At 35.3% G+C, this 19,090-nt stretch overlaps 1 protein-coding gene across 3 annotated transcripts; it reads left to right on the forward strand.

The window, feature by feature from the left end:
* The first annotated feature begins 7,675 nt into the window (after positions 1-7,675).
* Positions 7,676-11,876, forward strand: LOC106645739 (solute carrier family 41 member 1). Of its 3 annotated transcripts, none has more exons than XM_014361659.2 (7): positions 7,676-7,992; positions 9,542-9,970; positions 10,048-10,519; positions 10,632-10,779; positions 10,901-11,094; positions 11,197-11,345; positions 11,413-11,876. In XM_014361659.2, the coding sequence occupies exons 2-7, from the start codon at positions 9,578-9,580 to the stop codon at positions 11,596-11,598; spliced, it is 1,542 nt and encodes a 513-aa protein (XP_014217145.2). In that variant the 5' UTR covers positions 7,676-7,992; positions 9,542-9,577; the 3' UTR covers positions 11,599-11,876. The 3 variants fall into 3 exon arrangements, with proteins under 3 accessions (XP_014217145.2, XP_089445515.1, XP_089445516.1); XM_089589389.1 differs by having other exon boundaries at positions 7,982-8,002; XM_089589390.1 differs by lacking the exon at positions 7,676-7,992 and adding an exon at positions 9,251-9,304.
* The last annotated feature ends 7,214 nt before the right edge of the window (positions 11,877-19,090 follow it).

Genomic DNA, 19,090 nt, shown 5'->3' on the forward strand with positions numbered 1-19,090 from the left:
CCTTCCATCGTCGATGGTACCTTTAACTTTGTATGTACATCGTTCACGAAGAGAAAAATGGTCCTGGAATTAGAAATAAATGAATAAATCAAATTAAAACCAGCGTGCGAAACCAAAAATATGTTTTAACTTGAGTATACTACGGATTAAAATAATAGGGTACTGAAAGTGACTCGACACAGGGACGATGGCACTTGCGTGCGGGCACAATGCCTATAAATTCTGCTCTCTTTTTTCGCTCACTGCAAGCGGGGCCATGCGTACAGTGTAAATATTATGTACCTATATATAGGTCCTTCAATGATTTCAAGATTCGCTTGTTCGGTATGGAATCGGTGCAGTGAGCACTTTCTCATTTCCCTGCCATGCCTCAATAATGGTTACTTAATTAAGTACTGCATGTACTTACTCCTTGACCGCTTACTTGTTTACATTACTTGATGGTGCCCCGATGGATTCCTGAATGTTGTCTTTTTTATTTACATCCTCTGCGGTGCTACTTGTTTATGCACTCTTTCATTGTATTTAATCGATCATTAGTTGTGCATTCCGCGTAACTCATTATTTTGTTTTGGCCAGAATTCCCATCAGTGATAACAATTTTTTTCGACTATAGCGATAAGGTCAAAAATTGCAGACGTAAAGGGTCTGTTTGCGTGCTTCGAAATACGCACGCAATGTAGGTACGGCTTAAGTGATAGTCGCATGCATAATAAAAATACTAAAATTTGCCAAAATATAACAATTGTCACCCGTTTATGCATGTCTCGCGTAGGTTCAATTGCGTAAATCGAAGCCCGCAAACAGACCCCCCCAGGGGGACAGCTGCAGTTCGACCGAGTCAGCCAACCGGCAGTACACTCGCCGTACTTTGATTCGCAAACCGCGAAGTTTAAATTCTTAAATTTTTTTTTGACAAATAAACATAAAGTATGATTTTAAGATTGTTCAATAGTTGTTAATATGATAGTTGTTTATCATTATATTTTTATTTTATGGTTATGGTTGTTCCTCGTGTTTTAATACGATAAATTACTTCAAGAATTCAAACTTCGCGGTTTGCGAATCAAGGTACTGTGAGTGTACAGCAACGATAATACTTATCGGCCCTGCTGTATCGACAGTTGTCTAACGATACCGACAACAAGAGGTCTACTCGTCTTCTGCATAACTCGACCTACGTAACTTAACTGCTGGCAGCGTTTGCGAAATACAGCCTCTGATTTATCATTCTGGTAAAGAGAGCACAGTGTAAGATATACGTGAAGTTATATGTAGTAATTATAGTAATCACTTTTAAGTAGTGCCATATGATCGATTTTATTAAATCATAAGTAGAACATCTATACTTTTAAAGGTAGATTTTTAAAAAAAAGATAAACTTGCCGCAAACAAAACAAGCCAGGTCATCATTTTGTTTCATATCTACAGAATTAGTTGCGGCTGGTTTATAATTGACAAAATGGCTCTACTGTAAGTATAGTAATAATTTATTTCATCAGCGCCATCTAGCGTTGCGGATTTCTAAACTAAAAAGTGGCCCTAAAAATCTCAAGGAGAGTCTTAGGCATTTTTGGCTCTAGAGCCAATTAATCAATTATAAACCAGCCGCAACAACTCTCATCGATATAAAATAAAAAGCTGATTTTGTCTGCACTATTAGCGGCAAGTTTACCATTTATCTTTTACCCAAAAGTAAAAATATATAAAAAGTCGATATTCGGGTAAAAGATAAATTGCAAACTTGCCGCAAACAGCAGAGACAACGTTAAATTTTTATATTACATCTGTAGAGGTAGTAGCCGCTGGTTTATAACTAACTAAATGGCTCTAGGGCCTAAACTTGCTAAAGCTTTCCTTTAGAATTTTAAGGCCACTTGTTAGTTCAGAAATCTATTGGAGCCGATATGTTAGACCCTCCGCTCACTTTGAAGAAATTCACTATGAAAATGCGCTAGCACTAGTGTCCGTAGCGGAGGGTCTATTGGAGCCGATATGTTGGACCCTCCGCTCTATTCCTATACATTCACTAGTGTCCGCAGCGGAGGGTCTATTGGAGCCGATATGTTAGACCCTCCGCTCACTTTGAAAAAATTCACTATGAAAATGCACTAGCACTAGTGTCCGCAGCGAAGGGTCTATTGGAGCCGATTTGTTAGACCCTCCGCTCACTTTGAAAAAATTCACTATGAAAATGCACTAGCACTAGTGTCCGCAGCGGAGGGTCTATTGGAGCCGACTTGTTAGACCCTCCACACTCTTCCTATAGATTCACTACCAATCATGGTTTGTCGGTATTAATTCAGAAATACGGTCCCTGCCACACTGACAGTCAACTTTCTTACCAATTAAAAAGGTATAAACAATGTCGACCGTCGACATGATAGATACCTACCAAGATGGGTTAGTTAGCTCTCTATCGAACCGACAGTTGTTACTTGACCGTCCTTTTTAACGAGTAAGTAAGTTGACTGTCAGTACGACAGGGACCTAATTCTTCGTCGATACCGATAAACCATCAATTCTTTCTAGGAAAAAATCCTAGGTCGAAAAGATACAGCTCAAAATCTAGGGTTCTTTAAATATGATTTTCCCTAGTTAGATACAATCCGATAATAACAACGCTAGACAGCGCTATCAATACGTATAGAGTGTAGGGTCTAACAAATCGGCTCCAATAGACCCTCCGCTACGGACACTAGTGCTAGCGCATTTTCATAGTAAATTTCTTCAAAGTGAGTGTAGGGTCTAACATATCGGCTCCAATAGATTTCTGAACTAATAAGTGGCCTTAAAATTCTAAAGGAGAGCTTTAGCAAGTTGAGGCCCTAGGGCCATTTAGTTAGTTATAAACCAGCCGCCACTACCTCTACAGATGTAATATAAAAATTTAACCATGTCTGTGCTCTTTGCGGCAAGTTTTTAATACATATTCTACCTAAATGTTGATCTTTTATATATTTGTACTTTCAAGTTAAAGATAAATAGTAAACTTGCCGCCAATAGTGCAAACGAAATCATCTTTTTATTTTACATCTATGCAAATTGTTGCAGCTGGTTTATAATTAATCGTTTGGCTCTAGGGCCGAAAATGCCTAAAACTCTCGTTGAGAATTTTAGGGCTACTTTTTAGTTCAAAAATCCGCAACGCTAGATGGCGCTGATCAAATAAATTGTTACTAATACTTACAGAAGAGCCATTTTATTAATTGAAAACCAGCCGCAACTAATCTTGTAGATATAAAACAAAAAAATAACTCAGATTGTACTGTTTGCGGCAAGTTAACAATTTATCTTTTTTCCGAAAATCTACCTCCAAAAGTGTAAATATGTAGGAGGTCGATCACTCAAAAGTGCGCAGCACAATGGTATTTTTGAAAAATGTGTACTTTCATAAATAGGTACTACTTGATGTGATAACTGTTTCTTAAAACACGGCTAGAATATAAAATAATAAATAGGCCTTACCACGTGATCTAGACATATTTTAAGAAAAAACGGGAAATTTGTTAATCCAAGTAAAAAAAAAGTTTATGCGCCTAAGAAAATATATTTATATTGTTACCTACGAGGTTGTATAAAAGTTATTGTTGATTCTGTTAATTTCAAGTAATATTTTTAAACTTTGGTGTAAAATATTTTGCCTTTACTCAAAAAAACCCAACTTGTGGCGATTAATTGAAAACTTATGTGTGTTTTATAATCACACTTGTTTTCTTGGATGACAAATGGATTGATTGTACGTTTGTATATTAAAGCATATATATTTTTGTTATCAGTACAACAGTCACTGTACCAAATTATACGAAAAATTAAATAGCACAGCATAAAATTTTTATCAGATGTGAAACAAAAACCAAAATCATAAGTAAAGTGGTGTAAAATTTATTTTAAAAAAATATATACATATATAAATATTAGACTGTTACAGGATACGTATTCATGACAAACTGTGTCGATTGTAGAACTTAATTGGTTTTAAAATTTTGCAAAGACTACTTGTGTTACTAAAGATGTACATCATTTTGGAGCAAAAAACAAATTGCACCAAATCTTACATGTAACGACATACTTTTCAAAGAGTCTTACAATACAATTCAAATATATGACATAGAAAATCACATATTCTGTTTTACAAAAAAAAATATATACATATATTAAGTACATCGATCTGTACCGATTTAGTTCTCTTATATTTACATACTATACAAGTCACGCACAACGGGTAAAACATAAAATGTCCATTTTTGGCAACGTAGTCAACAACATTGGGAGACCACTGCCTTGAAAATATCAAAAAAAATCGGATGCTGGGTCGACATTAAATCTACAAAATCCGGCTTATTGATGATATTCTTCGCATTAGTCGCGATAAACCGAAGAGCCCTGTGCTTCAACCTGTCCACGTTGTGTCTATCCGCGAGGACCATGTACTCGACAACGTTGTCGGCGCTCACTTTTTTCACGAGTTTGTCCACACACATCTTTTTCAGCGGCTCGATCTGGTACTTGTCCGCCGCGTACAAAAGGTCAACGGCCACGTCACCCAAACCCTTGACCTCCCCGGTGTACATGAACCGCAGCATTTCCCGCAGAGTTTTGTACTTAATGTCATCGACGTGGATGGTGCTCGTCTTCTGCTCCACCATCAAAGTGCGGAACATGCTGGCGAACACTGGACTCTTCACCGCCAGGACGCACCGGTGGGCGTACAACATTTTACCACCAGCCACGACAACCACGTCGCTGAACTGCTCGTTGTCCAGGAGCATCTTGTAGTCGTCGAACGCCTTGGCTTTTTGCCGCAACAGAGCGTACTTCTTCGGGTGTTCGTCCAACTCCTCCCAGTCGCTTCCCGAATCGTCGTCCTCCTCGACATCCGTCGTCAGATAAACGTCGACCTTGTGGAACCAAAACTCCACCATGAACACCTGTGGCCCGGCCCTCGTGTCGAAGCAATCGCACTCCAGCATCGTGGACTCGCTCGACCATTCGGTCCGTGAGAATTGGAAGCTCCGCGTGCCCGTGTTGTTGAGGAACTGCACTTCCACGTCGCCCTCGATTTTTTCCTCGTTTTTCAAATTACAATGCAATATTTGGTCGTATTCCGTTTTTTCGGAAGACTGAGCAAATGGGAACGATTGGGTGGTCAGTTGGAGCTGCCACTTGTGGCCCAGACAAGGGTCCTTGAACACCGGCGACACTACTCTCCCGTTTTGGCTGATGTCGCTCAGGAATACCGTCCACTGGTAGTGGTTCAGTTTCTGACCAATCACGCCGGACGTGGAATCGGTGTCCAAGTTGAATGATGCCATTTTCTTTCTTGTATTGAAATCGCACTGCACAACCAGTCCTTGGTCAACTGTTTGTTCTGGTATTCTTCGACTGATGCCTTTGCGATGATTTTCAACAAATGAATATTCGAGGTGATACTCGTATAGGTGATACTACAGATAACTATTCTTTGACACTAGCTTATTGTGGAGGAAATAAGCTACGACTGATGCCTTTGCGATGATTTTCAAAAAGTGAATATTCGAGGTGATACTCGTGGAACAGACAACTATTCTTTGACACTAACTTATTGTGGAGAACATAAGCTACGACTGATGCCTTTGCAATGATTTTCAACGTACAAATATAACGAAGTGAAAATGGATATTTATCATCGTTCATTTAGTTGGTCGTTAATAGCCAAGTCGGTCTTGGGATTGGTCAGCTACCTGATAAGCGCTTAATGAATTTGGCCCCGGGGCCTTTCTTTTAGACCTCCACGTGCGCTTTCGCTATGAGGTGGCGTACAAATTTCATGCGAAAAATTACGTCAACTGTTAGTCCGAATTCGCTTCTCGACTTTCTATGCGTTCATCGACAACTGTCTTCATGGCTATACTGATAAATGCACATACGACGCAAACAGCCCAATCGTTATATAAATATAACCCAAATATAGCCCAATATTTGTCACTACTTAATGCAGTTGCTGGCAGGTATAAAAGGCATCCATTAATACTTAAAATAGTAAAAAGGAGTTTTCAAGTTAATATTTATAATAAATATTGGTAATAAATTAATGACACGATTTCAATAAATTACATAAACATATTTTTCGGTGCTTAAATGTCTAAATAAAGAGGAGCAGTACAAGTCGTTACTCATCGCTACTTTCGATCCGAGATTACTTAGTATTTAATATTAGGCAGCAACGTAGTGACGTAAAATGAAATTTGGTTTTGAATCAACCACTGACGTTGTTAACACGTAGGAGAATAAATCGATTTTTAATTTTAATTGTGTTTAACTGTGGTTACATGTAAAACGTATTTCAAGAAAAGAAAATTTCTTAAAAATATTTATGACAAGCTGTTAGAGGGGTTTTTATTAATTGTTGACAGCATCAATTTTATAATTGTAATACATTTATTTTAAATAAGTACAACCCATTTTTTTAAACACACGCACAATTTGGTTTGTGATGTTGTGGCTTGTTAAAAATTCAATGAAAATTATCGACTCACTGATTTGATTTTCTCAGTAAGTTATAAATGGAATATGATACTTTCAAAATCTGCAAACAAAAATGTAATCATGAATTTTATAAATCGAACAATATTGGTAAATACTACGGATGATTTAATTACGGAAATATAAGAGCCGAGTGTCAAATGTATCAGGGGACCGCATTTTATTACAATGGGTCTGGCAGCACGCATCATAACTAATACAACACTTTTACGTGCAGAAGTGCTTAGATTTATCCACTCTGTATTATATATGGAACCTTGAAAATTCATACTCTGCAAGATAAAACAACAATCATCACTCAACATTTAACAGGATGGCACTTGCATTTCATAAGAAAAGTATTTAAATTTTATTTTACCATTACAAACAATAAATTGACAATTTTTTTTTTTTTCGTTTGATTCATTAATTTTTTTCCGAATAGTTCCCCCATGACATAAAAAAAAAAAAAAAAAAAAACTAAATTTATAAAATTTACGACAGAAAAGTAAAACAATTACTTATTCCTTGATTTTATTTGGAAGAACGAAAAATGCATCCTAACCAGGCAAGAAAGCACATTAACAGAGTAATTTAGCATTATTAATTAATATTTTATCTTTAAGAAGTAGTTTTTAAATTGCAATTCAATTACACGATGTAAAACATATACTAGCCGCTATATAAACTTCATTCAGTAAATGGCTCTAGGGCTAAACTGCCTAAAGCTCTCCTTCAGAATTTCAGAAGCAATTTTCGGCCAAAAAAGTTTCGACCGCTAGATGGCGCTAATCAAACAAATTATTACTATACTTACAGTAGAGCCATTTTGTTAATTATAAACCAGCCGCAACTATTTTTGTAGATATGAAAAAAATGATGATCTCGTTTGTCTTGTTAGCGGCAAGTTTACAATTTATCTTTTTTCCGAAAATCTACCTCCAAAAGTTTAAATATTCTAATGGTTTAATCAAATCGACCATATGGCACTACTTGGTACAAATTTTTTTTTTTTTTTAACAAATCTCTTTCCCACTTAACGATGTCACAATTATAAGCTGTACTTAAGTAAATGACATAGAAACCGTCTGCTCTGCAACTTGTTGTGTGCGCGCTTTCGTGCACTCGTATACGGTTCGTATACGTGGAACTCACCAGCGGGTGTGGTGTGCGGCAGTACTCTGAGACCTCTGAGCTCTGAGTACTCTGACAAAACTTAAACAAATACCTATATACATCACAGACCGAAGGACCAAATTAATAACTATATAATAGACCGGGGACCCAAATATACTTAGCAGAAGAAACAACATCTGCTTGACATTTCTGCATTATTTTTTTGTATTTTGACTTGTGTCCATACTTCTACATTACACTCATGGATACGGTTATTCGGTAATTTAGTTATTGATCCTTTGTTTTATAAGACTGTGGTACCGACGAACTTCACATAAGTACATCAAGAGATGATAAGATTGATAAGTCGAGGTAAGTGGAGGTACTTATACATCGTAATATGTCGTACCATCACTCATGTATATTTACTCTGTTACAACGCACTTAAGTTAATGTTGTTACTGTAAACACCAATCTTGACAGCTTTTTTTTCATTTATCTGTTCCTATTTTAAACTTGTTTAATTCATACTTATTCTATATTATTAAGATACATTTTTAAATATATGTTATAAAGAACACTAATTCATGCTAATAGGATTATACTAATACTTAATACCTGTGAAAACCAGAAAGAAATTTAAGTATCTGCTGCAAAGAAGTAAGAAAATAAAATAAAATAAAATTATTTTACAGTACAATCTGTATTCCGTAAGCGCTTATTATACACTTGTAGATTATCCATACACACTTACATCCAGTAGCACCATGATAACTAATAGATAACGGCCTTGCTTTATTGATAAACAATGTTCATTGATACTATTATCACTTGTGTTTTGACTTATCCAATTTAAAGTGATTTAAGATTATGCCCTTAAAGCGCATAGCTCAAATATATGTTTACGTTTTTCTTAATAGTAACCCAAATTAATATTTTTCCTCAATTCTAACGAAAATTTGTTGTGCCAAACCATGAAATAAACAGTAATAACTGTAACTTACATTTTATGTATTTCTCACAAGTGTTGTTTATTAATTTTTAAGCCTATTTATTGTGGAAAAGTGAGTATACTAATTGTTATATATCACTTAAAAATGTAAATTCGAATATACATTGTTCTCTTCATTAGTTCACTCAATTATTAGATTAAAAGCACGCTTAACGTAAATACCGCTCCAGAGAAGTTCAAGATAAGTAAAAAAATAATAATCTTAAATTTATGTTGATAAGAAAATACTTTAGCATACTTTTTGTTCTCTACAATAAAATTACGTTTTTTTAATCATTCATTGCCCAATTATATTTGATCTTAATCACCATTTGTACAAACATTGTTCACTTGGCTGTGCATAGATTTAATAAAATGTAACATATGTACATACAGTCACATACTGCTTTGCAAGATCGTATAATATATTTTCAGGCATACGCATAGTAAAACTTGTACTTATTACAAACATACAGTGTATAGTTGGTTCGGTACGTGCACAGCAGTACTCATACAGTGTTTCTGTTATTCTTTTGTGATGATACAAATTGAAAATATCTATAGGATATCATTATTTTTTGTAAACAGTTAATTCTGGTTTTAGTTTTGTCAAAAAAACTTTTTCCAGTACTTGCAGAAGAAAAATGTTCCCTCTACTGGTAGAGCCAATTTAGAGTCAACTTTCTAAGATCTGTATGTAAATTAAGTCGTGGGTTATTAAAAGTTATTTGAAATAGACTAAAATAGAGAAGCCTCAAAGTAAACTACATCATATATTTATTGATAATTTAATCCATTTAAAACGTTCCTTGTAATTTCCAGTTAATTATGTATGTTTTATTGTTATACAAAAATTTGCATAATAAGTTCCATACTTCATAAATTATTACTGTTGTGAAATGCAACGACATGTATTATTTTTATTTTCAGTATTTTGTGTTGACTTTTGGTCTTTTGGACTTTAGAATGCACAATGCAGAGTCAGAAACAAAGAATAAAAACAATACTAGTGTACTACGCCAAAGGAAATCCAAAAGACAACCATCTTCTAAATCTAGAAGAAAAATGGTGGGTTCAGGCAGTGGAGAGACGCTTGGTCAGGACCTGGATGGCATTAGATTGGAGTTACTGGAATTTGATTCAGATGACGAATTCAGTGAAGAATTTGACACGAAACGTCTCATATCGACCCCCATACCTGATGTTACTGTGAAAAAATCAGATAGCTTTTTGAAAGACCTCGATATTTCTAGCAAAGATGATGAAAATGTTTGGTCCATCTCAATTCAGATGTTCATTCCATTTTTACTTGCTGGCTTTGGAATGGTGGCTGCCAGTTTGCTTCTTGATCTTGTTCAGGTGAATTTTTAAATTGTATCAACCAAAATAATATAAATTAACAATCAATTATTCATCAACTGTATTTACACTCCCAGCATTGGCCAGTCTTCCAAGAAGTTTCAGAAGTTTACATTCTGGTTCCAGCTTTATTAGGATTAAAAGGCAATCTGGAAATGACGTTAGCCTCCCGCCTGTCTACACAAGCTAATCTTGGGCACATGGACACGAGAAAAGAAAAGTGGAGCTTAGTTATTGGAAATTTAGCATTGATTCAGTGTCAAGCAATGGTAGTTGGCATGTTGGCGTCATTGGCTGCAGTAGTACTAGGGTGGATACCAGAGGCACACTTTGACGTGCATCATGGATTGCTTCTCTGTGCCAGTTCATTGTTAACAGCATCTGTTGCCAGTTTTCTATTAGGTATAGTCATGGTTGCGGTTATTCTATTTTCGAGACAGTTCAACATCAATCCTGACAATGTCGCTACACCAATCGCTGCCTCTTTAGGAGATTTGACCACTTTAGCTCTGCTGTCTTGGATATCGTCTCTTTTGTATAATTTTATTGGTTAGTGGCAACTTGATATTATTTATTTATCTATTCTCGAACGAAAACGATTTAAAATTAAATATAATTATTGTCTATGTGTGTTTATTGGTGTACTCAAACATAATTTTAGGTACTGCTTCTTGGATAGCACCATCTGTGATAATATTTTTTATATTTGCAACTCCAATTTGGGGATATATTGCTTACAAAAATCCTTTCACTAGAGAAGTCTTAGATCATGGCTGGACACCTGTGATATCTGCTATGCTGATCAGCAGGTCAGTAATTGTTAAATATCGTTAATACTTCAAGCATCAACACTTACAAAAGCTAATTTAAGTTTAATTTGATCCATATCAATAACTAAGATCTAATTAAATATTATTATCATTGTTTCAGTGCTGGAGGTTTAATTCTTGATTATACGATTTCAAACTATAAGGGCATTGCTGTGTTCCAGCTAGTTATAAATGGAGTTGGGGGCAATCTTGCTGCTGTTCAAGCTAGTCGAATCTCGACGTCGATGCACAAAGAACAAACAAACGAAGTGCCTGCTGTATGCATCAGTCCTTTTTATGCATTTTTTTCATCAGGTAATTTAAGATTAACTACCAACTCGGAGCATTTTAATGCTTCTAGTACATGTATCTTTTTTGATATCGTAAAATTCTACTCGTTTTAATGATAAATTTAAGGTGGTCATGCAAGAACGGCGAGAGTACTTTTAATGATGGTCATTCCTGGTCATTTAATTTTTAGTTATACCATAAGTTATTTACAAGCTGGCCATACTTCTTTTACCCCAATATTCATGACCGTTTACTTAATTGCTGCACTCACACAGGTAAACCGTCTTTTTTATGAAAATCAAAATATAATAACATTATAAATTTGGACAAACAATGTTATAGGTCATATTGTTGCTGTATATTGCTCAAGTACTAGTTGTTTGGATGTGGGCCAGCGGTATGGACCCTGACAGTTCCGCAATTCCGTACTTAACAGCAGTAGGTGACTTACTTGGAACTGCTTTACTTGGTATAGCGTTCAATTTCCTTAATGCCATTGGAGACGGAGATTCGGACGTTGGAGACTGAGAATCCAAAATTTTTTACTTTATGTTAATGCTGAAAATTTTTAAAAACTGATCTGTTAAAAAAATGACTAATACGAAAAATTTTAAGGCTATTTGTTAAAAAAGGATTAACTCAAAAATTGTTTGATTTTATTTTAATGTAAATTAAAAATATTGTTACATCCCAAAAATGTTTTATTGTTAAATAATCAATCGGTCATAGTATTGATTTTATGTGATTATTTGATTGTTACAGAATTATGAACTTGGATCGACTGTAAAGTAAATATGTAAATAATAGTTTTAACCTGTACTTATTTTTAAGTATTGGGTACTTGTTGTACTGTAAAAAAGTCAATTCAAATTATATTTCAAATACACGTTTGTTACAAGAAAACCATTTACTTTGAATTCTTTAGTTTCCTACGAATTACCTCCTTACTTTTTTTCCAAAACTTTTTTTTCGCACACGTCGAAAGTTAAGTACAAATGTAATCAAAATTCCTTTTCCTGAACATAAACTTGATTTTGAATACGATTCAACAATAATGCATTGATACGTCATCCGGGTATTACTGTAAAAACAATATTTGTACGGTATTCACATATTTTGTATTAGCATATTCAAGATGTTGTGCTCATCGGTTTTGTATAATGTTCAAAATCATTTTAGTATTGACAATCATATACTAAAAATATTTACAATAAAAATTCGTGTTGAATGATGTACGTATGCATCAAGAATAAGAACGCAACGGACTGAAACCAAAATGTAGATGTTTGCAAATTGAATTACGCAGACGGAAGCATTCGCACGAGTAATAACTAGGAATTTCCATTTTCCGTATCGTTAATCATATCTGTGCGAGCATGAATTTTCACACCGAGTAACTAACTGATTACCACAGCTCTTGTTGTTTGAAAAATTTCACAATATTTTTTTTTTTCAGTCAATTTCTCACGCTAAATTACTTAGTAATTCTAGCCTGTTCATATATGTTAATGAATATTATCATATTTAAACTTTTCATTTGAATGTACGGAAAAATAGTGATTAAAATTAATTGCTTTGATAACTACGATTTTTTAATTATTACATTCGCAACGAGTTTTAATTAGGTCTGAAATCATAGAAGGGTCATCTATAGCATTTCCGCAAATTCATTATGCAAGATGTACAAGATAATTCAACTACGATTCTGCACATTTCAAAATTCACGAGTATTGGGAATCGAATAAATTTCGTTAACTATGAAATTCAATAAAAAAAAAAAAAAATATATTAAAAGAGCAGCCTTAGCTCCATTGGCTTTGAGGTACTTGATAAGACCCGAGGATAGGCTCCGTGGGCGCTTTAGTTAGGTATGGGACTACAGTTGGGAGTGGGAGGAGCTGTTGAGATACTGAGATAGTGTGTGGATCAGTTAAGATGGCAAGAATATTGGAAGGGATTAATTATTGGGTCTGAAAAAATTGGGTCAGTAATCACTAGTTCACAACTTGAATGAGAGAAGACGGGGTGCGATTAGAGTCAACACCCTCCACGCAGAGGGGGCCCGTAAGTACATCAATTAGTTTACGGGTTTGAAAAATACAGTAAAAAGAAGAAAAAATACGACATGATAACCCCATCCTACAACGTAAAACATGGTTTAGTTATCCTTCATAACATCGTTTTTTACAATTACAAATCTTTTTTTTTTTTTCAAGAGTTTCAAAAATTTTGAATATCATTGAATTGATTGTATTTTATAATTTTTAATGATTAGTAAAAAAATGTTCTTGTATTAAAGAAAACGGAGATTTTCCTTTGAGATTAGCATTGTTTATTTATTATTTTTTTTGTTTTGTTTGTTTACAGAAGTAGTATCGGATTAATTTCAAAATTCTTCAAATACTTCCGATCTCTGATTAAATATGTACTGTAACACATAAAAGTATACATGTATATTACAAAGACCAAAATTGTATATAAAGGAAAAAAAAGTTTCGTACACTTTCATGATTTGCAATAAAAAATATTTTCCTTGCTGTACAAGAGGAAATTGTAATGAACAAAAATAGGGCTTTGTAAAAAAAACAAAGGATCGGCAAAAACTATGATGTACTAGGGGGTAAAAGCACGAGCGAAAAAACGATCAGTTTTGAATCGATTACACAGAGTTAGATAACCATAAGGTAAAAGTGACACGATTATCCGATGGGGGTTCGTTTTATAATTAATTAATTAATTTTTCCAATGACTACAATAAACAATGCTGGTCGCGCACGTGATTTCCAAGTTCTGTGTTGCGGACGAAAGTTAACGAACACTCGGTGCAATGGTAGGCGTGGACGGAGCCCATGTGCCTCGTAAGATAATTATTACGAGCAAAGGTTTTTAAACACTCGAAGCAGCTGTATGGCTTATCATCGGTGTGGATCCGCTCGTGATTTGTAAGACTGGATTTTCGAGTGAAATTTTTCGAGCACAGTTGGCAGCCGTACGGCTTCACACCGGTGTGGAGCCTCTCGTGCACGAGAAGATGTCCTTTTTGGGCGAAACTTCTTGGACACAGTTTGCACCCGTAGGGCTTATGGCCGGTGTGGATTCGCTCGTGCACCGTGAGGTTTGCCTTTTGAGCGAAACTCCTGGAACACAGTTGGCACTTGTACAGCTTCTCACCGGTGTGGGTACGTTGGTGCTTCGTAAGATTTGTTTTTAGAGTAAAACTTATCGGACACAGTTGGCACTTGTGCGGCTTATCAACGGTGTGGGTGCGTACGTGATTTTCTAGATGATCTCTGCGGGTAAACATTTGCAAGCATAGTCTGCATCCGTAGGGATTATCACTTTTGTGGATGCGCTCGTGCACCTCAAGATTCGATTTGTAAGTGAAAGTTTTCGGGCACAGTTGGCACTTGTACGGCTTATCAACGGTGTGGGTACGCTCGTGCACCTTAAGGGCGCTGTTTGCTCTGCAACCTACCCCACAAAAATGAGAACTGCTATCCCCATCAGCCACATTCGTGAGCGACATCGTGCACAAAAGTTGACACTTACTTACTTACTAGTTGCGACTTGAGCTGCGACTCAATGGACTAATTATTAACTTGATCCGTTATTATTTGATTTTCAGATATGAAAATGTTCCTGGTGCTGTTCGATGATAACAGTTCGCTTGACAAATTTTTTACAAATAATTTCGTTAAGTTGTCATACCTTGATGCTAATTTATAATTCACATAAGTATTTTTCATCAAAAATCTAATTATTATAATTAAGTAGGCTTCGAACGAATTCTGTCTCAAAGTAAGTATGATTTAGACAAATTGGACGTTGCTACATTTCCAGGCAATTAGTTAAGAACTGTGCGTACAATTAATTAATTGTAGTACACTTATATTAACCAGCCTCTATCCCGTAAAAAATGCCGTTAATCGTAAATGAGTCTCCCATGTGAGAACCAGATATCTTATTAGACCCTATAGATCCTATCGAATTAAAAATAGTAGTACACCAAAAAAAAAACTATTGATACCTTGAAATTGAGATTTCGAAATGTTTATTTGTCAAAAAAAACTTGAAAATTCTATTTGTCAAATTTAGATTTTTACGTGTTCAAAAAAAACAAGTCACAGTCTTATTCTTGCTAATGTAAAAGCTCCAGCGTATACAAACAATGCAAGCGCTCAACGATTAATTTTCTTGGTAACTCGTTCCCGGACATTACTCATAAGGATAATTTAATAAACACCCACAGTATCACCATGGTTAATAACTCTTGTCGAAAAAAAAAAACATTTTTACGACATTTGATGGATTTGAAAAAAAATCGTTATTGTAGATTTGATTGTAATAAATAGTAAATAAATTTGTTTTGAGCCCTATTTTTTCGGATAGTTAAATAAAAATAATAGTGAGCTTTTGTCGAATAAAATTAGGGTTTAGAAAAATGCTGTGCTCAAACAAAAAATTGTCTACATGTTCAATAAAAAGTTACAAAATATTGCTCATGTACACACAGTAGAATAAATCAGAACTATTCTATAACATCGGTTACTTTTTTTAATAACAAAACAAAATAAATAAAACACGTTATAATTCATAGAAAAAAGTAAATAATAATAATAATAATAATAATAATAATAATAATAATAATAATAATAATAATAATAATAATTATATATCAAAAAGTGTTACGTGTTAAATCTATCTTACGTTGTGTACTCAATTACGTGCAACTAATAATTCAGATTCTCCCACATGTATACATATACTTACTTTTACTGATGGTCCACGCGACGACAAAATCACGAACTCATCAGCTTCTCTTCTTATCGACCTAATCTTCCTCTCAAACACTTGTATGTATAAATGCATTGTAAAACGACGGCGGGACACACGTTATATAATCAGCCGATTATTGTGGCCCGTTTGTGTATATACACACATCAAGTACGTAGGTATCATCCACACATATAAATGCGCTTGGTGCGGCTTTTATTCTCATTCACGCACGTGGATCCAATGCCGCTTAGCTGCATTAAATGGTACAGTATAAAATCTCCGAAAAATCATGAGTTAGAGGAAATTACGAATTTCAAAATGACATATTGAGCGTAAAACAGGTGATTTTTGTGCTTGAAAAATAGTTTGAATGTATTGTTGTTCGACCTAAGTGACGGTAAAGAAAATCACACATACGTGAAAATCATTCACGAGTTGGTAACAATTATTTTTTGAGTATTTAAACATTTTACAAAAAACATTTTTTATTCAAATGAACTGCATTTTTCTTTGTAAGAAAGTTTTTTACTCATCACTATTTTTATAATACAATATAGAGAAAAAAAAATTTTTTTTTCTTTTCATCAGATAAATTCAATACATTATACTTATCTGTTGAAGGTATTTAAATACTTTTTCAAATACGTCGGCTCTTTTCATTTTCTCAATTATTTTTCCATTCAAATTGTAATGTTTTTCTTAAAAACATTAAATTTTGTTGAACACTATGTTTTCAGTTGTAATTAAAAACCTTTTTTTGTTTAACATAAAAAATATGTAACATTTTTAGTAAACAATTGTACTATAAAACATTGAAAAATGTGTGTAAGTTACTTAGCCATTTTATAATATATAATGTCATCAATTTGACCCTCAGCTTTGCAAATACTGGACGCGCGTGAAAAAATATCTATCCGAAATTGTGTTCACCCTAAGCCCTTGATTTTTCATAGATTTCAACATAAGTAGACTCAAAAAGTATGGGTCCAAACCACTCCGATCTCGCGCTAAAGCTTACCGAGTTTAAGACAGTATATAGCTCGAGCGTCCACACCGAGGTGCCATGTATATACCACGTACACGTAGACGTAAAGTACCTAAACGCACACCCATATACCTTCCCACGAAAGCTTAGCCGCGGATATATGTATAATACATAGGCATAGCACCCGGTGTGTGCTTTGTAGAGGTACATCACCTACAGCAGCATAGCCGCACGCAAGAGCTAACAATCTAACGTAAGTATACGAGCTGCCAAAGCTCATCTCTCGTGTGCGTGCGAGCGAGCGAAAAGCAACGAGCGTTGGGCACGTTAGCCCGAGGTGGCCAGCTCGGCTCGCTCTCGGGGGCTCAATAAAATAGTTAGTTATGCTGCCAGTGCCAACAATCCCTCCGCTCGCGCCGGACAAACTTTTATTGGCTAATCCTTATTGCCCGTCGCCCGAAAAGACCGTCGTGCTAGTATAAACTCATATGTCGCACGCGCGCGAGACTTTTTGATCGTCGTTTGGTTTTACCGATCTTTTATTCTTTCTTTCTTTTTTTCTTTTTTTTTTTTTTTTTTTTTTTTTTTTCCTTCATACCTTGCTTTACCTTCGTAGTGCCTGCAAGTGAGTCCATGCCGATTTTTTCGCCGATCGACTTGCTCTGCACACAATCAGTTAAAAGCACGTGCAACAATAATTGACAACTCGATAGAGCAACAATACGATATAGAAGGAAGGAGAGAGGGGAAGCACAATCGCGAGATCGAGCAAAATGACGGGCGAAGGAACGATTTCGAACGGCGCGCTGCCACCGGATGTCACATTGTGATCTTGGCCGCATCCGGCAGTGCACACGTGCGCGCATCTTTAGGCAAAACAGACAAATCGAAAAATAAATCGTCATCTCCGAGATGTCCCACGAAGCTTGGATCCAGAAAAATTCCGCCCCGGCGCGAGAGTCATTGTTGTAGATCGGTAGTCACCGATTCTACACCGTTGGCGTAAGCAATCGCTCGAGAGAGCCGTTGCACGTGCTATATGTGTGTTTAGTGTGTGCGGGGATGTTTACGGATGTACTTTGTGCAGTACTCACAGCGAAAGAAGTTGGAGATCGGTAGTGTGATCGGTAGTGCAGTGGGTTAAATGGTACAGGTATTGCGCGCCTGTTCTAGTGTTTCTGTAAGTGATATGTGAAATGGTAGCGATGACACCACAAGGGTCAAGAATGAAAGTTAGCAGCAGCAGGTCGAGGAGCTGATTTCGACGTGAGTATACATACAATATATCAGCGGCGGGACGTTGTTGTAGTGATAATCTGATTTTATCATAGTTATCGGGATGTAATGAAAGAGCTATTATTAAGTGATCTTTTATTATCGGTGAATGCAAATTCCATAAACGAACCGACACATCTCGTATACTTACGTGTACATGTACAGGAGGGTAATGGTAAATAATCCATCTTTTCCAGCTTTATCGTTCATCAGTTAGATCGAATAAAAAAATAGTTTATTGTACCTACCTACCTACGTAACATAGTAAAAAAAAAAAATCAGTTATGTACAAATCGAAAATAATCGGATACATGTTAGATTTACCAGACGATTGCACACACGTCATATCACGGAAATTGTTCTATAAATAAACCAATTCGGCGGGTCGAAATAATAATTTCCACTATGCTATACTTGCTGTTCAGAAAAATAGTACAAAGATAATTTGGAGCAATATTCTGATTTGATTTAATCTGTGTGGTGTTTATGTGTCGTGTATATATATATATATATACGTGTACTGCCACTTGTAAGAGTAACCCGCGTAGTTAAGTATAAATACTTCCTAGTGACAGATAAGATCTTCCGTACAGCTTTATCTTTGATGGGATACACGAAATTTATTTTTGTTATTCTCACTTTGTTGTATTTTTAATTACATAAAGTATATCTGATGTATAGGGAAACTTTGATAAAGAATTTTTATGTCTGTAGTAAAGTCAGAGTTGTAAAGTACCGACATCCGATCGCGACAATACCGTGGTATCGATGCATTTGAAATTTCATCACACAATAAGCTGCATTAACCATTAACCACTTGTAATTCTTACATGAATTTATGACATTGGTAATTTTATCTCTAAAATATACTCGCAACATATTAGATGTTATATCAAAAAACTAGTTAATTTTACGGTTCGTTTTTTTCTCAAAGACAATTGCAACAACTAACGCTGAAACAATTGTACAGGTATAAATTTTGAT

This window comes from Copidosoma floridanum, unplaced genomic scaffold (assembly GCF_036245765.1).
Source record: "Copidosoma floridanum isolate Cflo_tuat_1 unplaced genomic scaffold, Cflo_Japanese_pri ptg000009l, whole genome shotgun sequence".
Classification (NCBI taxonomy): Eukaryota; Metazoa; Arthropoda; class Insecta; order Hymenoptera; family Encyrtidae; genus Copidosoma; species Copidosoma floridanum.